The 22932-nt window shown below is 40.2% G+C and overlaps 1 protein-coding gene across 1 annotated transcript in view; it reads left to right on the top strand.

The window, feature by feature from the left end:
• CPNE4 (copine 4) overlaps positions 1 to 22932 on the top strand; it is a 568794-nt gene that overhangs the window by 383094 nt on the left and 162768 nt on the right. Inside the window, exon 7 of the mRNA XM_073630343.1 lies at positions 8897 to 8986. Coding sequence (XP_073486444.1) covers positions 8897 to 8986 — 90 coding nt within the window. The remainder of the gene's footprint in view (positions 1 to 8896; positions 8987 to 22932) is intronic.

The following is a 22932-nucleotide window of genomic DNA, read 5'->3' as shown; positions in this document are numbered from 1 at the left end:
ATATATATATATATATACACTATATATGAAGCTCTGTGGTCCTTATAAGTGACTGTATTTTTTGCATTGTGATTCAGTCATAGGATCACCCCACACAGGGGAATGAGCGCATAAGTCCCACAACATTACTTTTTGTTTTGTGATTATATCCCCCCTTAATCTCCTCTTCTCAAGAGAGAATAAATTCAGTTCCTCTAATCTTTCCTCATAGCTGAGCTCCTCCATGCCTATTATCAGTTTGGTTGCCCTTCTCTGCACTTTCTCCAGTTCTCCGATATGCTTTTTGAGAACTGGTGCCCAAAACTGGACTACATATTCCAGATGAGGTCTTACTAATGATTTGTACAGGGGCAAAATTATTTCTCTCTCTCTGTAGTCCATACCTCTTTTAACCACTTCAAGATTTGGCTGCTCAATGACCAGGCTATTTTTTGCGATACGGTACTGCGTCGCTTTAACTGACAATTGCGCGGTTGTGCGGCGCTGTACCCAAACAAAATTGACGTAATTTTTTTCCCCACAAATAGAGCTTTCTTTTGGTGGTATTTGATCACCTCTACAGTTTTTATTTTTTGCGCTATAAACAAAAAAAACAACAATTTTGAAAAAAAAAAAGCAATATTTTTTATTTTTGCTATAATAAATATCCCCCAAAAATATATAAAAAAACTAATTTCTTCCTAATATGTATTCTTCTACATGTTTTTGGTAAAAAAAAAAAAAAAATCACAATAAGCATATATTGATTGGTTTGCACAAAAGTTATAGCGTCTACAAAATAGGGGATTGATTTATGGCATTTTTTATTATTAATTTTTTTTATAAGTAACGGTAGTGATCTGCGATTTTTATCGGGACTGCGACATTGCCGAGGACAGATTGAACACTTTTGACACTATTTTGGGACGATTGAAATTTATACAGTGATCAAAGCTAAAAATAGCCACTGATTAGTGTATAAATGTCACTGGCCGGGAAGGGGTTAAACACTAGGGGGCGATCAAGGGGTTAAGTGTGTTCCCTCAGCGTGTTCTAACTGTAGGGGGATGGGCTATCACTGAAATGACAGAGATCACTTCTCTCAATTACAGAGAACAGTAGATCCCTATCATGTCACCAGGCAGAAGAGGGAAATGCCTTGTTTACATAGGCACGTTCCCGTTCTGCCTCTCCTCGTCGCAATCCCGGGGCGCCGGCGGACATTGAGTCTGTGGGACCCACGGGCACACTCCTGCTATCCTGCTTTGGTGGACTGACGTATGGGTACGTCAGTTTGCGCAGGAGTGCCATTCTGCCGATGTATATCGGCGCGAGCTGGTCGGCAAGCGGTTAAACTCTCCAGTATCTTCACAGCTATAGAAGCCTTATTCGCCTTTATTCTGTCTAAATATTTTTGGACCATATCAATTTTGAGCCATAGTGGTTCATTTAGGGCTGTTTCAATATAATCCCCATTATGGGCATGAGCTCCCCCATGCTCTTTTGTGTACATAGAGCTGAAGAAATTATTTATTAAATTTGCCTTCTCTTTGTCTCCAGTCACCCACTCCAGATTATTTTGTAAAGGACCTACATGCTCAGACCTGACCTTTTTCCTATCAATATACTGTACTTGAAGAGTTTTGGGTTTGTCCTGCTTTGTTTTGCAATCTGTTGTTCATTTTGAATTTTTGCGGCCTTGATATCCTTTTTACATATTATGTTATATTCTTTGTAACATTTAAAGAATGATAGTATTCTTTAATTTTTATCATTTTTAAAAAGCTTTTTACCTATTTATAGCTTTTTTTTAACTTTGGCCATGAACTGCATTTCATTTTTAGCCTTTTGATCGTATTGCCCCTAGGGATATACTTTGCAGTATGTTCACATACTGCTGTTTTGAAGAGTTCCCATCTCTGTTCTGTGTTCATCGATGCAACACTGTATCCTGACCTAGGCCGACAAGGCCCAGGTCTAGGGCAGCACTTTGTAGGGGGGCAGCACAGAAAGAGTCCTCGCCGGCTTGCGCTGTCTGTGTAGCGCCAGTATTATGGAGCGGACTGGGCTGAGAGGCAAATAAGTCTAGCGCCCCCAAAAAGCGGCTGCACTGCTTCTGGTATATGGGTGACCGGCATTCCGCAACTGTGTGTGTGTGTGTGTGGGGGGGGGGGGCACTTCTAATTTTGACTGTCCTCTCATCCTGGACCACAAACCTGCCTCACTGTGCTATATGTTTTCTGCTGCACCATTGGCATGGTTATATCTTCTTAGTCCTCTCCATAAAATTATAAGAAATTTGTGCTTAAAGTGGAACTATAGGCAAAACTTTTTTTTTATTTTGGATAGAATAAGGGAGGGTTATAACCCCTGTCAGTTTATTTTTTACCATCCCTATCCCATTGCAGAGATTTCCCTTCACAGGAAGTAAGAGGAAATCTATGTAAATTAAGGGAATCCATTGCACCCCCCCCCAGGCCTAGTGTCCCCACTTGAAAATTTCAGGGCGGGTCTTAAACAGCAAGGGGTGTGGCCTTGACAAGAAGGGGTGGGTCATATTTAAAATAGGGGGTGCACGAGTCAGGCCTAGGGCAGCACAAAACCTAAATACACTACTGCATCGATGCCAATATTCCTTCCCAGTCTAAGTCTTGGAGAGCAGCCCTCTTCCTTGGAAAATTTGCTCTCCTAAAGTTAAGTGTTTTTATATTTCCTGTATGTGTTTGTTGCTTACAGCTAACATTAAATTAAATCATGTTATGGTCACTTCTACCCAGATGTTCTTTTATATGAACATTAGTAATATTCTCTGCATACTTAGAGATTACCAGGTCCAGCAGAGCATCATTCCTAGTGAACTGTACCATAGAATTGTCTTGTAATAGGTTTATACAATTTTGCCCTTAAACTGTTAAAGCAGTGCCATTTCTCTAGGTAGCTAAAATCTCCAATTTTTATCACTGTGCTAGCCCTTTCAGCCCTTTCCACTGTGCAAGGAGCTGAGTCTCCACCTTCTCATTAACACTTCTCATTGGCCTATAACAAACTCCAACTAGAAAAGCTACAATTTCTGGGGAAATTGTGTGAAGTGTTCTTGCCCCCACCTGTAGCCTACAACTGGAGTGGGCGGAGTAACTGGGAGGAGTGGCTTGAGTAACTGTTGCGTCGTTGGAGTGGCTGGAGTAACTGTGGAAAGGTTGGACTGGGCAGAGTAACTTTATAGAGTGGGCAGAGTAACTGTGTGGAGTGTTTGGAGTGAGTAAAGATAGTAAACATTACACTAACTAATTGATTGATCAAGTTTAAAAAGTACACATGACAAGCTTGATAGAGTAAGAAATGCATTTCAACTTTTTATTTATTTATTTATATTTATTTATATAGCACATTCAATTGCAACGTTGTTGCCCAAAGTGCTTCACAGTTACATTAAAACATACATTTATAAAAACATTAGCAGCATTATCAAGCCTAGCAGATGAAGGTATGACCACATGCATTTGGGGGGTCTCAGCATCTTGACGTAGAATGGAGGTGAAGGTGTGCTATCTGTTTGATGATAATCAGTGTTTACAACCACTGTTTCCTGGCAACGCTCATGCCCTGTTTATGCTTCCCAACCACTGCTCAAAACACAATACATGATAGCTGTAATAACTGTGCAGTACTTAAAAACTATAAATCCTACAGTGAAGAGCTTTATATTGTGAGAATCACAAGACCCAGACCTAGATTTTGATGCATAGTATGTCTCTGAAATATAAAAAATGAAGGCACAGTCGCAGTTTAGATATTGCCCTTCAAATTTGAAGTGGCTAGAGTGGAGTTTCAATGAATGTCAATGGACAGCGTGAGTTACAAACAAATGGTCATATTGTGAAAACTATCAGGACTATGGCTTAGCTGTGTACATGTTTAGTGGCAGCAGGGATAGCTGAACGTTTTGATATAAGATTTGTGTAGGTGGGCTTGAAAATGAGGGAGTGGCGGCAGTTTAGAAATCATGTCTTGATTTTTCAGCTTTTGTCACCTCCCAGTCTAGTTTTGAACATTTCGCCATTCATTCCTATGGGACCAATTTCGCCACAAAAGATATTTCGTGAACCATTCAGCGAAACTTTCCACAAAGTAATAGCACACCAATCAGGAACAATCCACACGTTTCGGTATATTACTGTCTATGTAGTGTAAAAGCTGTGGGAGGAGTTAGGGTGGTAAATTTGACTATAATAAGAATAATAATATATATGTGAGATAACAGTAAGTGGTCTTACTATGCAAGAACACTTAATAATATATATGTGAGATAACAGTAAGTGGTCTTACTATGCAAGAACACTTAATAATATATATGTGAGATAACAGTAAGTGGTCTTACTATGCAAGAACACTTAATAATATATATGTGAGATAACAGTAAGTGGTCTTGCTATGCAAGAACACTTAATAACTTTGTAGTACGCACACCCATATGCAGTTCCACCCATAATGCTTCAGCCTCATCACACTCTCCATCAACTAGGTCCTCTCTCACACTATCTTTGAGATCATTTCTCACATAGAGATAGACACCACAAACTTTCCGTTTTACCCTGTCTTTCCAAAAGACAGCATAGCCAGGAATATTATTAGCCCAATCATGTGAAGAATGAAGCCAAGATTCTGCAATACCAATTAAATCATATTTCTCTCCATGCACCAAAGTCTCCAACTTACCTATTTTGCTTGGCATACTTCTGGCATTGGTGAACAAACACTCTAACACTTTCTTGGGTTCATACGTTTGAAAATGTGATCAGCCTATGGATATTTACATATATAAGGGGCGGATTTATACCCTGTCAGTTTTTTTGCCATCTGTGTCCCATTGGGAAGATTTCCCTTTACTGAGGTTGGCTGGAGATTTTATTCAAGTAAATGCATTAACTGTGTATCATGCATTTCAATAAACACTTGTATTTTTGTATCTGTTCCTTATTAGCCTTCTTGCTTTTGTGTTTTATGCAGCGTACACACAGTCGGGCTTTCCGACGGGAAATGTTGGATGTGAGCTTGTTGTCGGAAAGTCCGACTGTGTGTATTCTCCATCGAACATTTGCTGTCGGAATTTCCGGCCACAAATGTTTGAGAGCAGGTCTCAAATTTTCCGACAACTTCACTTGTTGTCGGAAATTCTGATCGTGTGTATACAAGTCCGTCGCACAAAAGCTCACACATGCTCGGAATCAAGCAGACGGAGGCGCACTGGCTATTGAACTTCCTTTTTCTTGGCTCATCGTACGTCTTGTACGTCACCGCGTTCTTACATTCGGAATTTCCGACAACATTTGTGTGACCGTGTGTATGCAAGACAAGTTTGAGCCAACATTCTTCGGAAAAAATTCCACGGTTTTGTTGTCGGAAATTCCGATCTTGTGTACGAGGCTTTCGATTTTCCTTCACCTCCAGTCCTATAGCCGCAACAGGAAGGTGAAATAAAATTGTCCAAAGTGAGGGAAATCTCTGTCACCAGAACTGGTCCACCTACTGCAAAATGCCCCCTTTATTTCAGTTCTGTTGACAAATCAACAACTCAACATTTGGGATGTACTTTCAGTTTCACTCGCAATGATAATGATCAACAGAACAAATAGAGGGTGCATCTTCCTAACAGAGACCAAGACACCAATTAAAACTTGACAGTTGATCTAATCCCTTTTCACTTTACCCAAAACTAAGAAAAGAGCTTTACCTTATACTTTACCTGCATCTCTTGTGATTTTCGAGGATCAATTGCTCCACAGTGCCCAGAGGTATGGCAGTCAGTGGGAACCTATTTTTAAAGATTCTTTTACTGTGTGTTAAGTGTGTGTAAATACTTGAATGTTCATAGTCTGACCACAGGTTCACTTTAAATATTCTTACATGATTATAGCTGTTATTGTACATATACTGTAAAGTAGCACATATTTAATATCATTTAGAATGTGTGCATTTCTTGTGTGAAAGACCCAACAATATTTTTAGAACATCTCTAATGGTTATTGTACTGATGAAATGATTCACTGTCAAAACATCTTTCAGTGACACCTCCTGAAACGTCTCACCCACTCTTCTTTTTCTACACTTTTCATTACTCACATCAAAGCAAATAGTTTATACATCAATTATACACACTAGGCTTCACACTATGAAATAAATAAAATTAGAAAGCAACTTCCTTCTCAGGCATACTGATAGGCAGATTGTTTCCACTGAGTTCTCAGAATTCTCATCAGTATGTAAATGTTGTGCTTGTGATGGTGCAGCTCATAGTTCTATTACAGTTTATTGTCTACTTGGAAGATTTGTTGCTGTGAGAACCTGCAAATTATTTTTTCAGCGCTAATTGATATTTTATGCATCTATCAAATATGGTAAAGCGATATTAAACCCCAAACCACAAATCTACTATATTGCTGCTTACCAAAGCTGGTGATCTGGCCAGTAACACGCCTCCTGTATTAGAGTGCCCCCACTCTGGATGAAGGAGCACAGGGGGCACCTTTGGGAAGCAGCTATGTTAATCTAGGGGGAGAGGAGTATCAGATGTACTAGCGGATTAAGATACACTATCAAATTGATGCCAAACTTCAGCTCACACTGCCTTTACACATTATTTTTTTCCTTTAGGGATAAAGGTTTTACATGAATAAATAAAAGCTGATCATTGTAAGCACCCCTGTTAGTGGTAAATGGTTTGTCTCAACACTCTAGCTGCTACATTTGCAGGACAGCTTGTTCAGTTGAAAAACAACAGACTTACAAGCTGTATCACTAGATCAAAATTAAGGAAAGAAAGCCTAAAAAAAGAAAACGAATACAACCACCACATCTAAGAAGTGGTAAGCTGTAATACAATAAATGTTTGCTTTTGGGTTTAATACCTCTTTAAATAATGCTTTGTAGCTCAGCTCCAGCCAAGGTATGTAAATGGCGCTTGAAAGGCCTAAAAACTCTGTCAAGACTTTGTTGGTGGTTAGATGGTGATGTGTCTCCCTTGGAGTGATATTTCCTCACTTCCTGTTCTCTTGGATAAACAGAGGGGAAGAAAGGAAGGCATTTCCCCAATAGGAACATAAACAGTAAAAACTGGAATTAGGTTCAAATCTTTCCCCACTGTACTTAATCTCTGTTCTCTATATTTTAGCTAAAAGCTATACAGCTGCATCAAAGATATTTTTACCTGATATACAGTAACAGGACTGGATTTCCATCAATGGACTCTGCAGGCACACAACTTTTGGCACTCTAAGTAACAACCCTTTATGATTACCTTTGTTGCCAAAACATTTACTTTTTTTGGTCTTAACCAGGGTTAGAATACTATGAAAATCGTATTAAACCCCTTGAACCCCTTGCCGACCGTACCAGGTACATATACTGCGGGGTGGTGGCTCCTGTGCACAGAATTATGTACAGTTATGTGATTGTGCACTTCTGGATCTGCGGCGCGCACATGCGCCACCGGCAACCCGCTCCTGCTGTGATTGGGCACAGCGGGAGCCAGTCAGTGGGTCTGGCGGACCCGATGTCTGCCAGGACCCACCAATCATTCCCGACAGAGGCAGACCGGTGGTCTGCCTATGTACACAAGGCAGATCACCATTCTGTTAAAAGGGAAGACAGAGATCCTGTGTTTCTGCTAAGCAGAAACACAGATCTTTGTCTTTCCACAGTTAAAGCACCCCCCCACACACAGTTAGCAAGCATCCCCTAGGGACATATTTAACCCTTTGATAGCCCCTGATGTTAACCCCTGTGCCAGTGTCATTAGTACAGTGACAGTGCATATTTTTCAGCACTGATTACTCTATTGGTGTCACTGGTCCCCAAAAAAGTGTCATTTAGTGTCCGATATGTCGCAATCTCGCAGTCACGCTATATGTCACTGAGCGCCGCCATTACTAGTAAAAATTAAATAAATAAATAAATAAATATTCCATAAAAATATCCGATAGTTTGTAGATGCTATAACTTTTGCGCAAACCAATCAATATACGTGTATTGGGATTTTTTTACCAAAAACATGTAGCAGAATACATACTGTATTGGCCTAAATTGTCAGTTAAAGTAATGCAGTGCCATATCACAAAAAATGGCCTGGTCATGAAGGGAGGTAAACCTGCCGGAGCTGAAGTGGTTAAAGGAGAAGTATAGGTAAAGCTATTTCGGCTATGCTTCTCCTATAGATCACAGGAGTGCAGTTCATTCTGCACTCCTGTGACCCATTTTTAGCCAACAGTGGGCTAAAGCCTGCTGTTGGCTGACGTCGCTCAACTGGTCCAGGCTCAGGAAAGATCCTGACTCAAAGCCAGGATCCAACAGGTGCCAGGACCTGCAGCTAGCTCAGCCTGTCAGCAAGCCACTGATAGCCTAAACCAGCTGTTCCTGCCCCCTTCGCAGCCCAGTGCTCCAGTGAGCACTGGAGGGGCAGGGCAGAGAGCTGGTGAATGAGAGTCACCAGCTCTCTGCAGGCTGAATGCCGAGAACCGAGCGATCAGTGGTATTTATTTGCTCCGTTCTCAGTCTTAGAGGCAGTGTTGAACAGCTGCAGCTGGGATTCGTGCTGCAGCCATCTAGGTGAGTATGATTATTTTTTATAAAAGGCCATACTTATCTTTTAAGACGACTGCTCTTTTTAAAAACAAGAAGACAATATGTGACCGATACAAAAGAAAATACTACTACTTTTAGGAATATATATATCCACACCATTATGGTTTTGATGAGTAAAAGGAAAAAAACTTAAACTTGTTGTGTTTTCTTGAATGCTACATTGAACATGTGTTTGGTTTATCAGCAGTCAGTACAAACACTACACTTCTTGTATTGATCTTATATTGTAAAAGTGTTGCATAAAACAAACTGTTCCATCTTTCTCATTAATTCATTGTAGGTTGTCATGAATAATTTAAACCCAGCCTGGAAAACGTTTAAAGTCTCAGTAAACTCCCTGTGCAGTGGTGATCATGACCGAAAGCTAAAGGTAGGACTATACATATTTTAGTCTGAATTTATTTTACTTTTAATGTGAACCTGTGCTTTATCCATGCGAGGCACTTTAATAACCCCTTCCCACCTTCTTTTCTCTCCCCCCGCTCTGTTCAGCCTCTAGGAGTGAGGAGAAAGAATCCTATAAGCAATGAGTTGGTGTTAGTGGTGTTACATAAGTAGGCTATGGCCCTGTGTAAGTCATGACTCGGCCAACTCATTGGTCCATATTTTTAGGAATCATATGTTCTTCATACCAGAAATATCAAGTATTTCCTTTAACTGTGAACGCTGATTGGATAAGTGGGATAGCAAAGGAAAAGTAACTGTTTGCTGGGAAAAAGTGGGGGGTGAGGCTGTTGCTTTGCCTGAATTGAAGGATGATCATTTAATTTTGCTGTTGATCACCAGAGTATCCAAGGTCTAGTGATTAGTAAATGGAGGGAGCTACTAAATCATCATAGAAATCAAACATGGCCTGGAGGGCAGATGCCTCATCGGTCCAGTCTGCTGCTGGTGGAGGCCTAGGGCAATAGCTCCATTAGCACCCATCCTTTATTCCAGTACTGTGTAGATAGCTTAATACAGAATATCTGACTGTTTTTTTATATTTTTTGCATTTATTTAAGTATAACTTACTTTAAAAAGAAAAAAATCCATAAGCCTACTTTGTATTCATACTTATTACAGTATGAGTGTACTTTCAAAATGTCAAAAATCCAAATATAGAGATGTGATATTTGTAATGTTGAACAGTACTTCAGAGTTTGGTGTGGCGTTGTGGAATGTGAAGAAAATAAATTATAAGAAGGAAGTACAGCTGTGTTGATTAGAGTGCGTTGACATATATGTTCTTAATGTAATCTTTTAAAGCCATTAAAGCATTCCAGGAAGGTTTTTGAACTGCTAGATTTCCATTTGCTGTTGTTCTGCTATCATGCTTGCAACAGTACACCTTATACTAGTGGCTATTTAAAGAGATTTCAGAATTGGCCTCTACTGCTGATTATCTAATGGACTAAGTACTCATTCAAGCTAGCACTTTCAATGTGGCAATTTAGTCCTTCCTTAGTTTTTCATTTGACTGTCTCCTTAAATAGTACCACTGCAAGATACACTGTTTTAAATGTAGGGTTTAGGGGAGAATACGCATGTTCTGTCATCCTGTACACTTAAAAAATTAGGATGATCAAGAATGATCAAAGCAGGTGATATATCCAGTTCTGGATTTATACCCTCCCCCATGACAATTGTCTTGTATTTTATTATTATAATACAGGATTTATATAGCGCCAACAGCACTTTATAATATTAACCCTTTCGCTGCCAGGCCCTGTGCTCCATTTTTACCCTCAGGTAGCCAGACCATGTTGCTACTTTTCCTTTGCTTTTTTATTTTTCACTTATAACTTTCAAAGTTTGTAAAAGACCCCCCCAAACCATATATTTTCTGAAAGCACATGACCAGTAGAATAAAAAGAAGGTGCTACTGATTTCTAAGGTCCCACAATATTTGCGCAAATGTTTATCAAAACAATATTTTTACTAAAAATCCACTAAAATCATGATTAGCAGATAAATACACAGCAAATTTTACAAAATCCCTACTAAATATAAAAGCTTAACCTGTATTGAGTTAATAAATAAACAAATATTTGTAATTTTTACATTGCGCCTTTTTGCGAAATGGTGAAAATCGAACTTATGCAAAAATGTAAATATCCATATTTCTCTAACAATCCGAAGGTTTTCATTTTTTCCTTACAGCTTTCAAAATATGTGAAAGAACCCCAAAACCATATATTTTCATAAAGCATATGATCTCTAGAATAAAAAGAAGGTACTACTGATTTTTTAGAACACGCGGTATTTGCGCAAATGTTTATCAAACCAATATATTCGCAAGAAATACACTACAACCGTTATTAGCAGATAAAAACACAGCTAATTTTACGAAATTACTGCTAAATCCCTACTAAATGTAAAAGCTTAACCTGTATGGAGTTAATAAATAAAAAATAATGGTAAATTTTAAGTTGTGCCTTTTTGCAAAATGGTGAAAATCGAACGTACCCAAAAATTTCTCTAACAATCTGGAGGTTTTCATTTTTCACTTACAGCTTTCAGAGTTGTAAAAGACCCCCCCCCACACCATACATTTTCTGAAAGCACATGGCCAGTAGAATAAAAAGAAGGGCTTCTGATTTTTAAGGTAGCGCGATATTTGCGCAAATGTTTATCAAATCAATATTTTTGCAAAAAATACACTAAAATCAGTGTACATAAACACTCATAACAAAATTCCTGCTAAATTGCTACTAAAGCATCGTTCACATATGGCATACTAAAGTGTATGCCCATGGAGGGCCATGGGGGCCATGTTTACCCGCGTAGGGATGCACAGGTGTTCCCTGCATCCCCATACAGGCAGTCCCATTGTCAGTAACTTGGTAGGAGGCAGAGATGCTGGGAGGGCTCCCCTTGCGGCCGAGCATAGCACACCACTGAAGGTGGAACAGCAGGTGTGGTGCCCACAGAAGCACGGGTGCCAGGTTGCTGGGGACAGGCGTGCTTGAAAGGTCCAGAGACAGAGTCCAGTGGAATAACTGAATAGCGGAGCCAGGCCAGGGGTCATTCACAGAGAGACAGTCCAGGATCAGAATGACCTAATATCAGCTGCGTCTTAGTACAGGGAGCAAGATAAGCAGAGTCCAAAAGCCAGACCGGGGTCAGATGCTGGGAGCAGGCAGGAGGAAGTCAGGTGCAAGCCAAAGGGTCAAGCCAGAGGATCAGGAAGAGCAGGTCAAAACAAGCCGGGTTGGTACACAGGAGATCAGATCAGCAGATAATACAGGGCACAGGAACACAGGGGGAGCTGAAGACAAACCAGCAATTGCAGACACCAGCAGACTTCCTTATATAGGCCCATGTGACCTGCTGGTAGAGATACTGGGTCCTAAAGTCCTTCTCCTGCCAGAGATGTTGGGTCCTAAAGTCCTTCTCCTGCCATAAGTGCTGGTAGAGATGCTGGGTCCTAGAGTCCTTCTCCTGATGTTGATTCCCTGACACCCATTTATGTCAATTGGGATGCAACGGCTGCTCAGGCATAGCTGCTGTTCCCAATCTGATATTGGTGTAGGTGTGTGTACATGACCTCGAATGACAGTGACAGTGTGAGCTCAGGGACATGTATGTGGACCTACATGAATGTAAATTTGGGAGCAACGGCTTTGTTCATGCAGGTGCTACATCCCAATTTTCCAAATTATTAATGGGACTGACTGCACAGAGATGCACGGAACACCTGTGCTTCCCTGTAAAGGTACGCTGTGTATGCCCTGTGTTAACAAGGCCTTAGGCCCCTTTCACACAAGCAGACAGATTGGGTCTGCCTGTCCATTTTTCAGGCGGGCCCATTTGGACCACCCATTGTTCTCTATGGAGAGGCTGATGTAAATGGACATCAGTCCAGTCTGCTAAAAACAGATGCATGGGGATTCTATGCCCCATCCATCTAGCAGATGAGATCGGATGTTATTGGATGGAAATGTACAGGTGTTCCATTTCCATCCGACCGCACCATAGAGAACAGCGTTCTGTGTCCGTGTTCATGATCGCTCTGCATCAGTGGAGCGGACACGGACCTGTCATCCACCTGCTCATTGGGGATCAGCAGATAGATTCCTCGCTGAGCAGGCGGATCTGCTTGGTGCATTAGGGGCGCAGGGGCGTTTGTATGATTTTTTTTGTTCAGGCCACATTATTAGAGCCTGAGGCTCTAATTGGCTTGAAAAAGATTGGGCTCAGGGCACAGAGCATTGCACCCTGAACCCACTCACTTGTGACAATAGCGAAGTAATATTAGCTATTGTCTTCCGGCTTCTCCTTCTGGCCAATCAGGACAGATCGGATTGGCCGGGAGGAGAAGCTGAGGAAGCCATGGAGGGGTGTGGGGTGAGGGGGACCATCACCGTGGAGGGGTAAGTGTGGGGGGGGCACCGTCACCGTGGAGGGGTGAGTGCGGGGGGGAACTGTCACAGTGGAGGAGTGAGTGCGGGGGGGGACCACCACCGTGGTGGGGTGAGTGTGGTGGGGAGACCGTCACCATGGAGGGATGAGTGCGGGGGGTCTTACTATTTTTGTGTTTTGTTTTTTTTTTATTTTACTTTTTACAGTTTTTTTGGGGGGGTACTTTGGTGAGATATCAGAGGTCTAAAAAGACCCCCATATCTCTTTTTTTGAGACAGAGAAAGGGACTGAAGATAGTCCCTTTCTCTGTAGCACTTTACATGAATGAATGGAATAGATTCCATTCATTCATAAAATGACAGTCTGATACATTGCAACACTCGCGGTTACAATGATCAGCTGTCAGTGGATATAGAAGCAATCGCTGCCTATATCCATTGTACAGGGAGGGTGGTTTGGTATACACATGTGCAAGCCGCAACTTCACTCTCACCCACACCGCTTCCCCCTCCCCCCCACCGCGATCTCCAGCCTGACAGATCATAGGAGATCTGTGCAGTGAGAAGCTGCAGGTAGAGGGAGGGAATGAGGGGTGCCGCTCGGAGTGGCCATGGATCGGGGGTGCGGGGGCATTTTGGAGGGTTATCAGAGGTATTGAGGGGACACATCTGGACCCCCCAGGCCCCATGCAGCACCTGAAGTCGGCGGGAGCGGCAGAGGAGTGATGCCGGCTAATGATGGTGGCTGTGGGGAGCAGGTTTGTTGGGGTGTCAGATCAGGTGGGGGGGGTAACTAGTGTTGGGGTAGAAGAAGGGGGTGAAGGGGATGAGAGAGGAGAATAGGGGGAGTAGTTATAAGTGGAAGTTAGCGGCGGGAGGAGGAGAGGCAGGGGACAGGGAGGCGGCGGCGTGGGGGTCATATTAGGGGTTAATAACTCTGATCAGCGGGTTATAATCCACTGATCAGAGTTATAGAATTGTTCAGCAGAGTCTGCTGAACAATTCTGATATAATCTTATGATCATTAAAGTGACCATAAGCTTATAGGAGAGGGCGAAAGGAGTTCCGTACGGTGTACGGACTTGGCCACCTGCGGGCACTTTTTAGGTCCACGAAGTATGAAGTACAGACCTGGAAGTGAAAGGGTTAAGGGAGACAGTACAGTTACAATACAATAACATACAAGAAGGTTAAGAGGGCCCTGCTCATAAGAGCTAACAATCTAATAGGATGGGGCAAAAGGTTATAACTAAGGGGGATGAGCTAATGGTGATAAAAGTTCAGTTAGTTGGAGGCATGATAGGCTTCCCTGAAGAGATGACTTTTCAGGGATTGCCTAAAGGCAGCCAGAGTAGGAGATACCCAGACAGATTGAGGCAGAGAGTTCCAAACAATAGGAGAGGCTCTGGAGAAGTCCTGGAGGCGAACATGGGAGGAGGAGACAAGAGAGCTTGAGAGCAGAAGGTCTTCAGAGGAGCGGGCAGGACGATTTGGGTGAAATTTGGAGACAAAATGGGTCATGTAGCTTGGGGAGTGAATGGCTTTGTGTGTTGTTGTTAGTATTTTTAATTTAATTTGCTGGGCAATTGGAAGCCAGTGGAGGGATTGGTACAGAGGGGTGGTGGACATTGAGTGGTTGGTAAGGTACATAAGTCTCACAGCAGCATTCATGATAGACTGAAGGATAGAGATAGGCCTATGAGAAGGAAGCTGCAGTAGTCAAGGCGAGAGATAACAATGGAGTAGCTTGGTGGTTTAGTTAAGTAAAAAGGGGTGAATTTTAAAGATGTTACGAAGGTGAAGTCTACAAGCTTTTGAAAGCAATTGAATTTGGGGCTGAAGGGACAGGTCAGAGTCTAGGATTATACCTAGTACCCAGGTTAATATAGGAAAGGGGAGAGATTTTGTCATAGAGGTGGTCAGTAGCAGAATAGAGAAGAGAAGGGTTAAAGTGGCAAAGTTTTCTACAAGTAATCATTTGCTGCTTGGAAGGAGTGGTGATTGAAAACAAGGATGAGGTTGTGATTAGAGAGAGGAAATGATGTGTTGGCAAAGTTGCCAGGAGTGCAGAGATGGGAGAAAACAAGGTCAAGGGTATTACCATCAGAGTGAGTTGAAGTGCGTGTCCATTGTGTGAAGTGATCAAAAGATGAGGTTAAGTTGAGAAGTTGAACTGTACCCGGCTGTTAACAATCATGGGGATATTAAAGTCACCGAGAATAACAGAGAGTATTTCAGAGGAGAGAAAGTAGGGTAGCCAGGCAAAGAAGTCATCAAAAAAGTGCAATACTGGTCCAGGAGGACGATAAATCACTGCAATCCTCAGAGAAATCGGAGAAAACAGACAAATACAGAGCGTCTCAAAAGAAGAGAGGGAAATCCATCCACTGGGTCTGGGTGAGTGGGTCCAATGGAGGCCACCATGGGAGAGGGCAGCAGGAGAAACAGAGTCAGAATATTGAAGCCAGGCTTCAGTAATGGCAAGTAAGTTAAAGCAATAGGAGATAAAAAGGTCATGCACAGATGATAGTTTGTTACAGACTGAGTGGGCATTTCAGAGGACACATGAGATTGGGGGGCTGCTTTTTGGAAGCAGGGGGATAAAAATTAAACTAAGCAGATTGAGGCTGTTGCCAGAGGAGGAAAGGTGCCAGATATGGGGGTTGCAGTTACAAAATGGAGGGCAGGATTGGGGGAACCATCCCCAGAGATTAGGAAAAGAAAGAAGGTGAGGAAAATAATATGGGAGCCGTATATATATGAGCGCACATATCTCATATCCCTGGAGTTTAGGTCAGCACGTGGGTTTAGTATTTGAAGGAGGTGATGGGTGTAGTAATAAGAAGAGGGTAGGAGTGAGGGTGATATGTGTAAGCTGTGGGGTAGAGAGGAGGGGTAAAGTAAGGACAGTTTGAGGACAGAAAACACTAATGTGAGAAGGAAGAGTAGAGGGAGCTCAAAGGTAATATTCAGAAGCCACTAGATGCATGCATTATAAAATAATACATTTTCTACATACAGTCTGATCATTGCCTAGGGCGGGAACATGTCTAAGGATGTCTTGACAAAAATTTTGTAAAACTGTCTGAAGTTCGACTTCCATTTTTTACTAATAGAATTATTGACAAAACTAGATTTCTAGCAGAGCACGTTGAAAATAAGAGTAGTTCTCAGTAATTTTGGCATAGGTTTTGAGCTGCTCAGCCATAGCAGATTCACCCACTGCATTTGCCTTAAATTATCTCTTCAGGAGACAACTTTAGCACCCTTCTCTTAAGTGTTGCTAATATATCATCTACAACCCTGTGCCCAGTGCCAAAATGTTTTCTATTTTATACAATATACAAACAGGACAGTTTTTCTCTTTTTCTGACTGTTTATAGCAGCATAGTAGGTGAAAGCAAAAATATCAATTGGGATGCTCTTTAATCTGACTTTGTTATAAAGTCATTGAAACCATAAAGAAAATTTAGAGTAGTTATGATATGCACAGATTAGTGACACACAATGTAGGACATGCCTATACATTGAAAAAATGTCCAATGGTCATTGGCCAAATATATGAAAATCAACCTCTAGAGAGGACATGTCAGAATGGAGGCCAATTTTAAAAAGAGGGTAACTGAAAAAAAAAAAAGAAAAATGGCTGACCAAGGTTTCTGGTTGAAGATAAAAAGAGAAAGGTGTATGGCTGCACTGTCCCTCTACCTTGGCAGGTGGAAGTAAAGGGTTGGGTTGGTCCTCTGTGATGGTCCCCAATCCTACCTTGTGTTTCTCCTTCCTAATGTGGGGTATGCTAGTGACTTAGTATCATTGTGGGGCATATATTTAAGGCTTTTACCAAATTTGGGAATCTTTACTTTAATCTTTTCCCATATTAGTGGGAAGAGAGTGAAAATCAGACTTCAAAATAAATTAAATATCAAATGTTGGTTTGCCTGCTGTCTTTCCTGAGTGGAGCAGAGTTCTTGTTGTAGTAATTAAACTGCTGTTTTGAAACTGCTACAGCGCTCATTAAAGAAACCCGCAGAAGAGAAACATAGTGTCTGCGACTGACCCCTGTCTGTGACTTCCCCATAAGCTGCTCTAAATTTATAGGGAGATGGAGCAGGCAAGCATTTGTCAATTGATCAAAATTAGGATCTGATTTGAGACACTTGAATGGAAGAGGAGATTGTCAAAAAAGAACAGACCAGCCACAGACACAGGCCAAAGGCATGCAAGGTAATTGATTCTTTTGATCACTAAAGGCAAAAGGAGGTAAAAATTAATCACCAATTATATAGACAAGTTTAAAAGGATATGGCAACAGACATTTACCATAAGCATAGCTACCCATCTATCTCACTAGTATCACACTAATAAGTATCACACCATTAGAAGATTGGGGGACTGCCACTCTGCTAACAAGTCAATCTGAGGTGTACATTCCTAAAGTGAACAGACTATAAGCACACAATACACTATTCCACTTTACAGTGACAGCAACCATAAGGACCCAGGCGATTCCACTGGCAGGCAAGGCTTCTGCCTAGGATCTATTATACAGAAGAATACGTTCCTGTCAGTAAAATGATTTCGGAATAGCTGTACGCCACTACACAGCCTTCCTAAACTATGACATGTGTTGATTATTTTGAAATCCATCCCTTGCATTACCTCTAGGTAGACATACTACAATATATGGCGGGTACATATATGATATATCTTATGTAGAATTATCAACTTATTCTGACTTTAAAAACATGATAAGCATGAAAAACAGGTTATATTTGTGGGGGTTCCATTTGGACTAAAAGTCACATTTATTAAAGTACAGATTTGATATTTGTCATAACTAGTCTGTTTTTAATTTGGCAATTCCTGGTTTGTCATCCTTATTTCAGTAGTTAGTGAGCCATTGACTTTGATCCATTGTACAAGTCCACAGTTCACTGGCTAGTTACTTGGTCAATAACGTATGATATAGGTACTGTAAGTACGGTTCAAAACAAAACTGAAGTTTATATCTTCAAAAGCAAGTTGAAAGTTGCATCTACCATATCTGTTATATTCTGACAGGTTTCCTATCCTCAGTCGTTTTCAGAAACTATGAAATCATTATTACCGTTTATAAAAGCAAATTGCATTTTTATGAGTTACCATTGCCATATGTAAATATCTTTCTCCTACAGTTCAAACAGCTTTGTAATTTTCTGCAAATATTGAATTCATTGATCAGTGTTGGCCATGCATTACATTCTCTCTGTGCAATTAACCATGTCACCTGGAAACAATAATTAACTCAAGTACTCTCTGTTCCCTGGAAGACATTATCCAGAGGAGCAAGGTAATACTCAGAAGCCACTAGATGCATGCATTATAAAAAAATACATTTTCTACATACAGTCTGATCATTGCCTAGGGCGGGAACATGTCTAAGGATGTCTTGACAAAAATTTTAAAACTGTCTGTTTGACTGTAAAGTCTTCCATTTTTACTAATAGAATTATTGACAAAACTAGATTTCTAGCAAAACACATTGAAAATAAGAGTAGTTCTCAGTAATTGTGGCATAGGTTTTGAGCTGCTCAGCCACAGCAGATTCACTCACTGCGTTTGCCTTAAATGACCTCTTCAGGAGACAACTTTAGCACCCTTCTCTTAAAGTGATGCTACTCCAGTGTTGCTAATATATCATCTACAACCCTGTGCCCAGCGCCAAAATGTTTTCTATTTTATACAATATACAAACAGGACAGTTTTTCTCTTTTTCTGACTGTTTATAGCAGCATAGTAGGTGAAAGCAAAAATATCAATTGGGATGTTCTTTAATCTGACTTTGTTATAAAGTCATTGAAACCATAAAGAAAATTTAGAGTAGTTATGATATGCACAGATTAGTGACACACAATGTAGGACATGCCTATACATTGAAAAAATGTCCAAAGGTCATTGGCCAAATATATGAGGATCAACCTCCAGAGAGGACATGTCAGAATGGAGGCCAATTTTAAAAAGAGGGTAACTGAAAAAAAAAAAAGAAAAATGGCTGACCAAGGTTTCTGGTTGAAGATAAAAAGAGAAAGGTGTATGGCTGCACTGTCCCTCTACCTTGGCAGGTGGAAGTAAAGGGTTGGGTTGGTCCTCTGTGATGGTCCCCGATACTACCTTGTGTTTCTCCTTCCTAATGTGGGGCATGCTAGTGACTTAGTATCATTGTGGGGCATATATTTAAGGCTTTTACCAAATTTGGGAATCTTTACCAGCCATTTTTCTGTCTTTTGTTGGAAAATGTATAATCTTGTTTTATCCCCTTTATCAAGGTCCTTTATCCAGATATGCCCTCTCTTGGGGGGGGGGGGGGGACTTTAGGTATACTGGAAGACATGTTTCCACTGTACAGAGGTGTGCTATTAATTATATTGTTTATGAGCCATTGCATAAGATCTGTATTTAAAGATCTGGCACAGATAACTTGCAAATAAGTTATCAGTATTATAGTAGTAAGTCGTATACATGTGGTATTGGTCAAATGTATTTATCTATCTTTACTCACATCGTTTTCAACAATAGGTAATATATAACAGTTCTCTTTTTTTATGTGTAAAAATAAACAATTTATTTATTTATGCGCCACTGATTAGGTTGTGTTTATCACAAATATTCTCAACTTTCTTTATGGTTTGAATGGTATGATTCTTTATGGAGAGGTATAGATATGTGAACAGTAAATCTCCTCTGAATCCTTAGACACGGTTTGGTAAGACAGTTACCATAAAAATCTATATAAGGCTTAACTTTAAAAACACTAATTATACATTTCAAGATAAACAAAATACATTGCCCAGAAAACTAACATTTTAGAAGCCCTGATGAAGGGGATCTTTTGAACCCCTAAAAAATGTTGTCTCCTTGGAGAATGCAAAATTTAAAATGAACCACCACTGGACAAAAACAACATTTCTTGCACTTTCTTTCTCTTATCTTCAGCCTCTTTGAGGCAATAGTCTAACTCACAGCCACCTATGTAAGAATGTCACTTCATACACAACACCCCATTGAGATTTTCACCTAAACCAATTGATCCAGTGCTTTACAGTTCCATACTTCTCAAATGCAATAGAACCCCGATAGAGGCTCTAACCATTACCCACTCTAAATCTAAAATCAACAAAAATATTTCTCAGAAATGGAGCTTTCATTTATCTAAAGAGAAAAATCAGAAAGTACTGATTAATTATTCCCACTCAAAAGAGTAAATAGCAATAATAACTCTTAATATGAACACATTAGCTGATTTGAAATAAGGCTGGAATTTCTGAAATGCTTTTCCTAGATGAATGCTGTGAAATGCCTGTGTTCTGTAGATAATTTTGTAGCAGGTCCATAATTATCCATTCTCGACATTTACCTTTCACTGTTTGACAATTCATCATTTCATATTCCAGTGCTGCTGGAATGATGCCTTTTTAATTAACTGAATGAAGGTTCTAAACAACATCTGGAAAGGTTTCTACTTCCATAACTTTTCAGAAAAGCAGATAAAGCTGGTTGGAGCCTTGTGCTTTAATTATAATATCATTAAAACACTTATCCCTTACAAGAAGTCATTTTGATAGTATTATCCATTTGTATGGAAGTCTACTAAACTGACACTTTTGCTATATTGAGAATAAAAGGACTTATCAACCTAAATTATACGTTGGTTTATAGAAAATAATGATTGATATTCAGAAATGTATTCCTAAATAATAGTTATGCAGCATAATATAATCTAAAATATTTAATAGCTGTTAAATAATATGTCAAGGCAAAAAATCATGCAGTATATCTCTGTAATACATGCACATTTACCCATGTTTTATGCCTTAAAAGACCATGTTGATAAAAATAACTGTTGATCTACCAGATCTATCAGAAATGCACTCAGATCCTAAGCTCTATTGTGGGTTGGCAACACACAGCATTTTGTGTATTGAATGCAGTGGCTTTATTTTTTTTGGGGGGGGCAGCAAACAACCCCCCCCGCCAGGTCTGCACTTACCCCATTCAGGTCACAGGTGGCTTCCCTGGCTTCTCCTCCTGGCCTGCTTCCTGTCCTGATTGGCCGGGAGGAGAAGCAGGAAGACAATAGCGATTGTTGATTTGCAAATGTCACAAGTGATTGGGCTCAGGGCGCAGTGCTCTTCACCCCGAGCACAACCTTTTTGAAGCCAATTAGAGCCTCGGGCTCTAATCATGCGCTTTAAAAAAAAAAAAAAACCTTGTAGAAATCTGTGTTCTGCGTCACTTACAGACCGGCCACCGCTGATTGAATGGTCGGTTCTCCCAGTGTCTTTTGCTAAGCTACTTAACCGCTCCCACTCTTAGATCTCTATAACATAAAAAACAATCATTCTGTAGTCCAAGATATTAACTAGGAGATCTTTTGAGACAACACAGAAAATGTACAGAGGATAGAGAAGAGCTCTGAATTTCTGAAAGAAATCAACAATTTTTCCGCACTTTTAAAACAAATCTAACTGTGGTGGAATCTTGCAGTTCAGGTATCTGACAACCTGTTAGTCATTGATACCAAATTCAAGGGTAATATGTAGCTAAATAGAGAACAGACAGAATCAAAACATTTGAGTCAGTTGGTCTGCTTTAATTTTTGGTGCTTCAAACTAAATACAGTAAATGACGTATGTAAAGGTAGGTTGTGTCAAGATATAGTTTAACCAATTAAAGATTAGTAAGATCTACTGCAAGCATAAAGTTAATCGTCTTGTGATCATGGTTCATCGAGAAGTCACCATCGAAGGATGTTTATCGCTTGTAGTTTTTTGGATATCATTCACCAGGCGGCCATCTGGTTGAATTTTCAAGAACTTGCCTTGCCACAGGCTCTCCAAATATAAATCATATGTTTCAGTAGTTATCAGAATTATTTATGCCATATGCCAAATATGCAAGTATACATGTAAGATAAAGAAACAAGCTCAAATTAATATTTCTATAATGAAGCCATTTTGTTCTAAGTAGCCATCTTGCCACCTCATCACAAAACACGTTCAATGGTATATTTAATAGACCAAAAGTGAGCAAATACAATTTCATCGTTAGGGTTTATATACACTTTAAATATATTATGTAAATTCTTAATAGTAATAATGACTCAAATAATTTTGAATTTGACATAGAAGATGAATTACATGAGACTATACAGAGACATATGTGTAAGAAAATGTTCACCTTAGACAAAATTATGCTTAAAATGGACATAGATGGATCAAAATTTGGCTTTTTCAGCAGGGGCTGAAAAAAAATTGATCCATGTGTGCCCACTGCATTCTACTGATTAACATTTGTTTAACTGCCATGTCGGATAAAAGCCGCTCGATCAGTAGCTTAAGATAATGGCTGCAGCGCTGATCTGTGAATTCTGACAGCAGAGGAGTATCCCCGCTGTCAGAATACAATAGCACAACTGGGAGGAATTCCCCATCCACCTTAAATGTGTGGATGGGGGAATGTTTAATTTTTTTTTTTATTCAGCTTGTTGGCTGAGCAAAAAAAACTGAACCATGTATGGCTAGCTTTAAAAGTAACCTGTCAGGATAATATTGGAGCTACAATTGCTCACTTGTTTACAAAGTGGCTAGTTCCTGGGCTACGACCCTTATCCTTCTTTCATGATTTAGTAAATCACTGACCTGAACCAAGTATGTGCTTATCAGGTGTCGAACTAGTTAATATGCATGTGCCTGATGCAGAAAACACAGAGGAGCTCTGAATTTCTGATGAGATTTGCATTTTTTTTTCACTTATTAATCAGATATAACATATTGCAACTTCCCTTGCATAATGAACAGCCTATTTGCCTTTAGTAAATCCACCCTAATATCTCTTTTCTAAATCCAGCAATCCAGCCAAATTCCAGAGAAAGAAATCATTTGTTGTATGCTGAACTGTGTTTTTTTGCGCATTCACACATCTGTGTTTGTTGAAG

Source organism: Aquarana catesbeiana, linkage group LG05 (genome assembly GCF_042186555.1).
Source record: "Aquarana catesbeiana isolate 2022-GZ linkage group LG05, ASM4218655v1, whole genome shotgun sequence".
NCBI lineage: Eukaryota > Metazoa > Chordata > Amphibia > Anura > Ranidae > Aquarana > Aquarana catesbeiana.
This window is presented reverse-complemented; position numbering and strand designations above follow the sequence as displayed.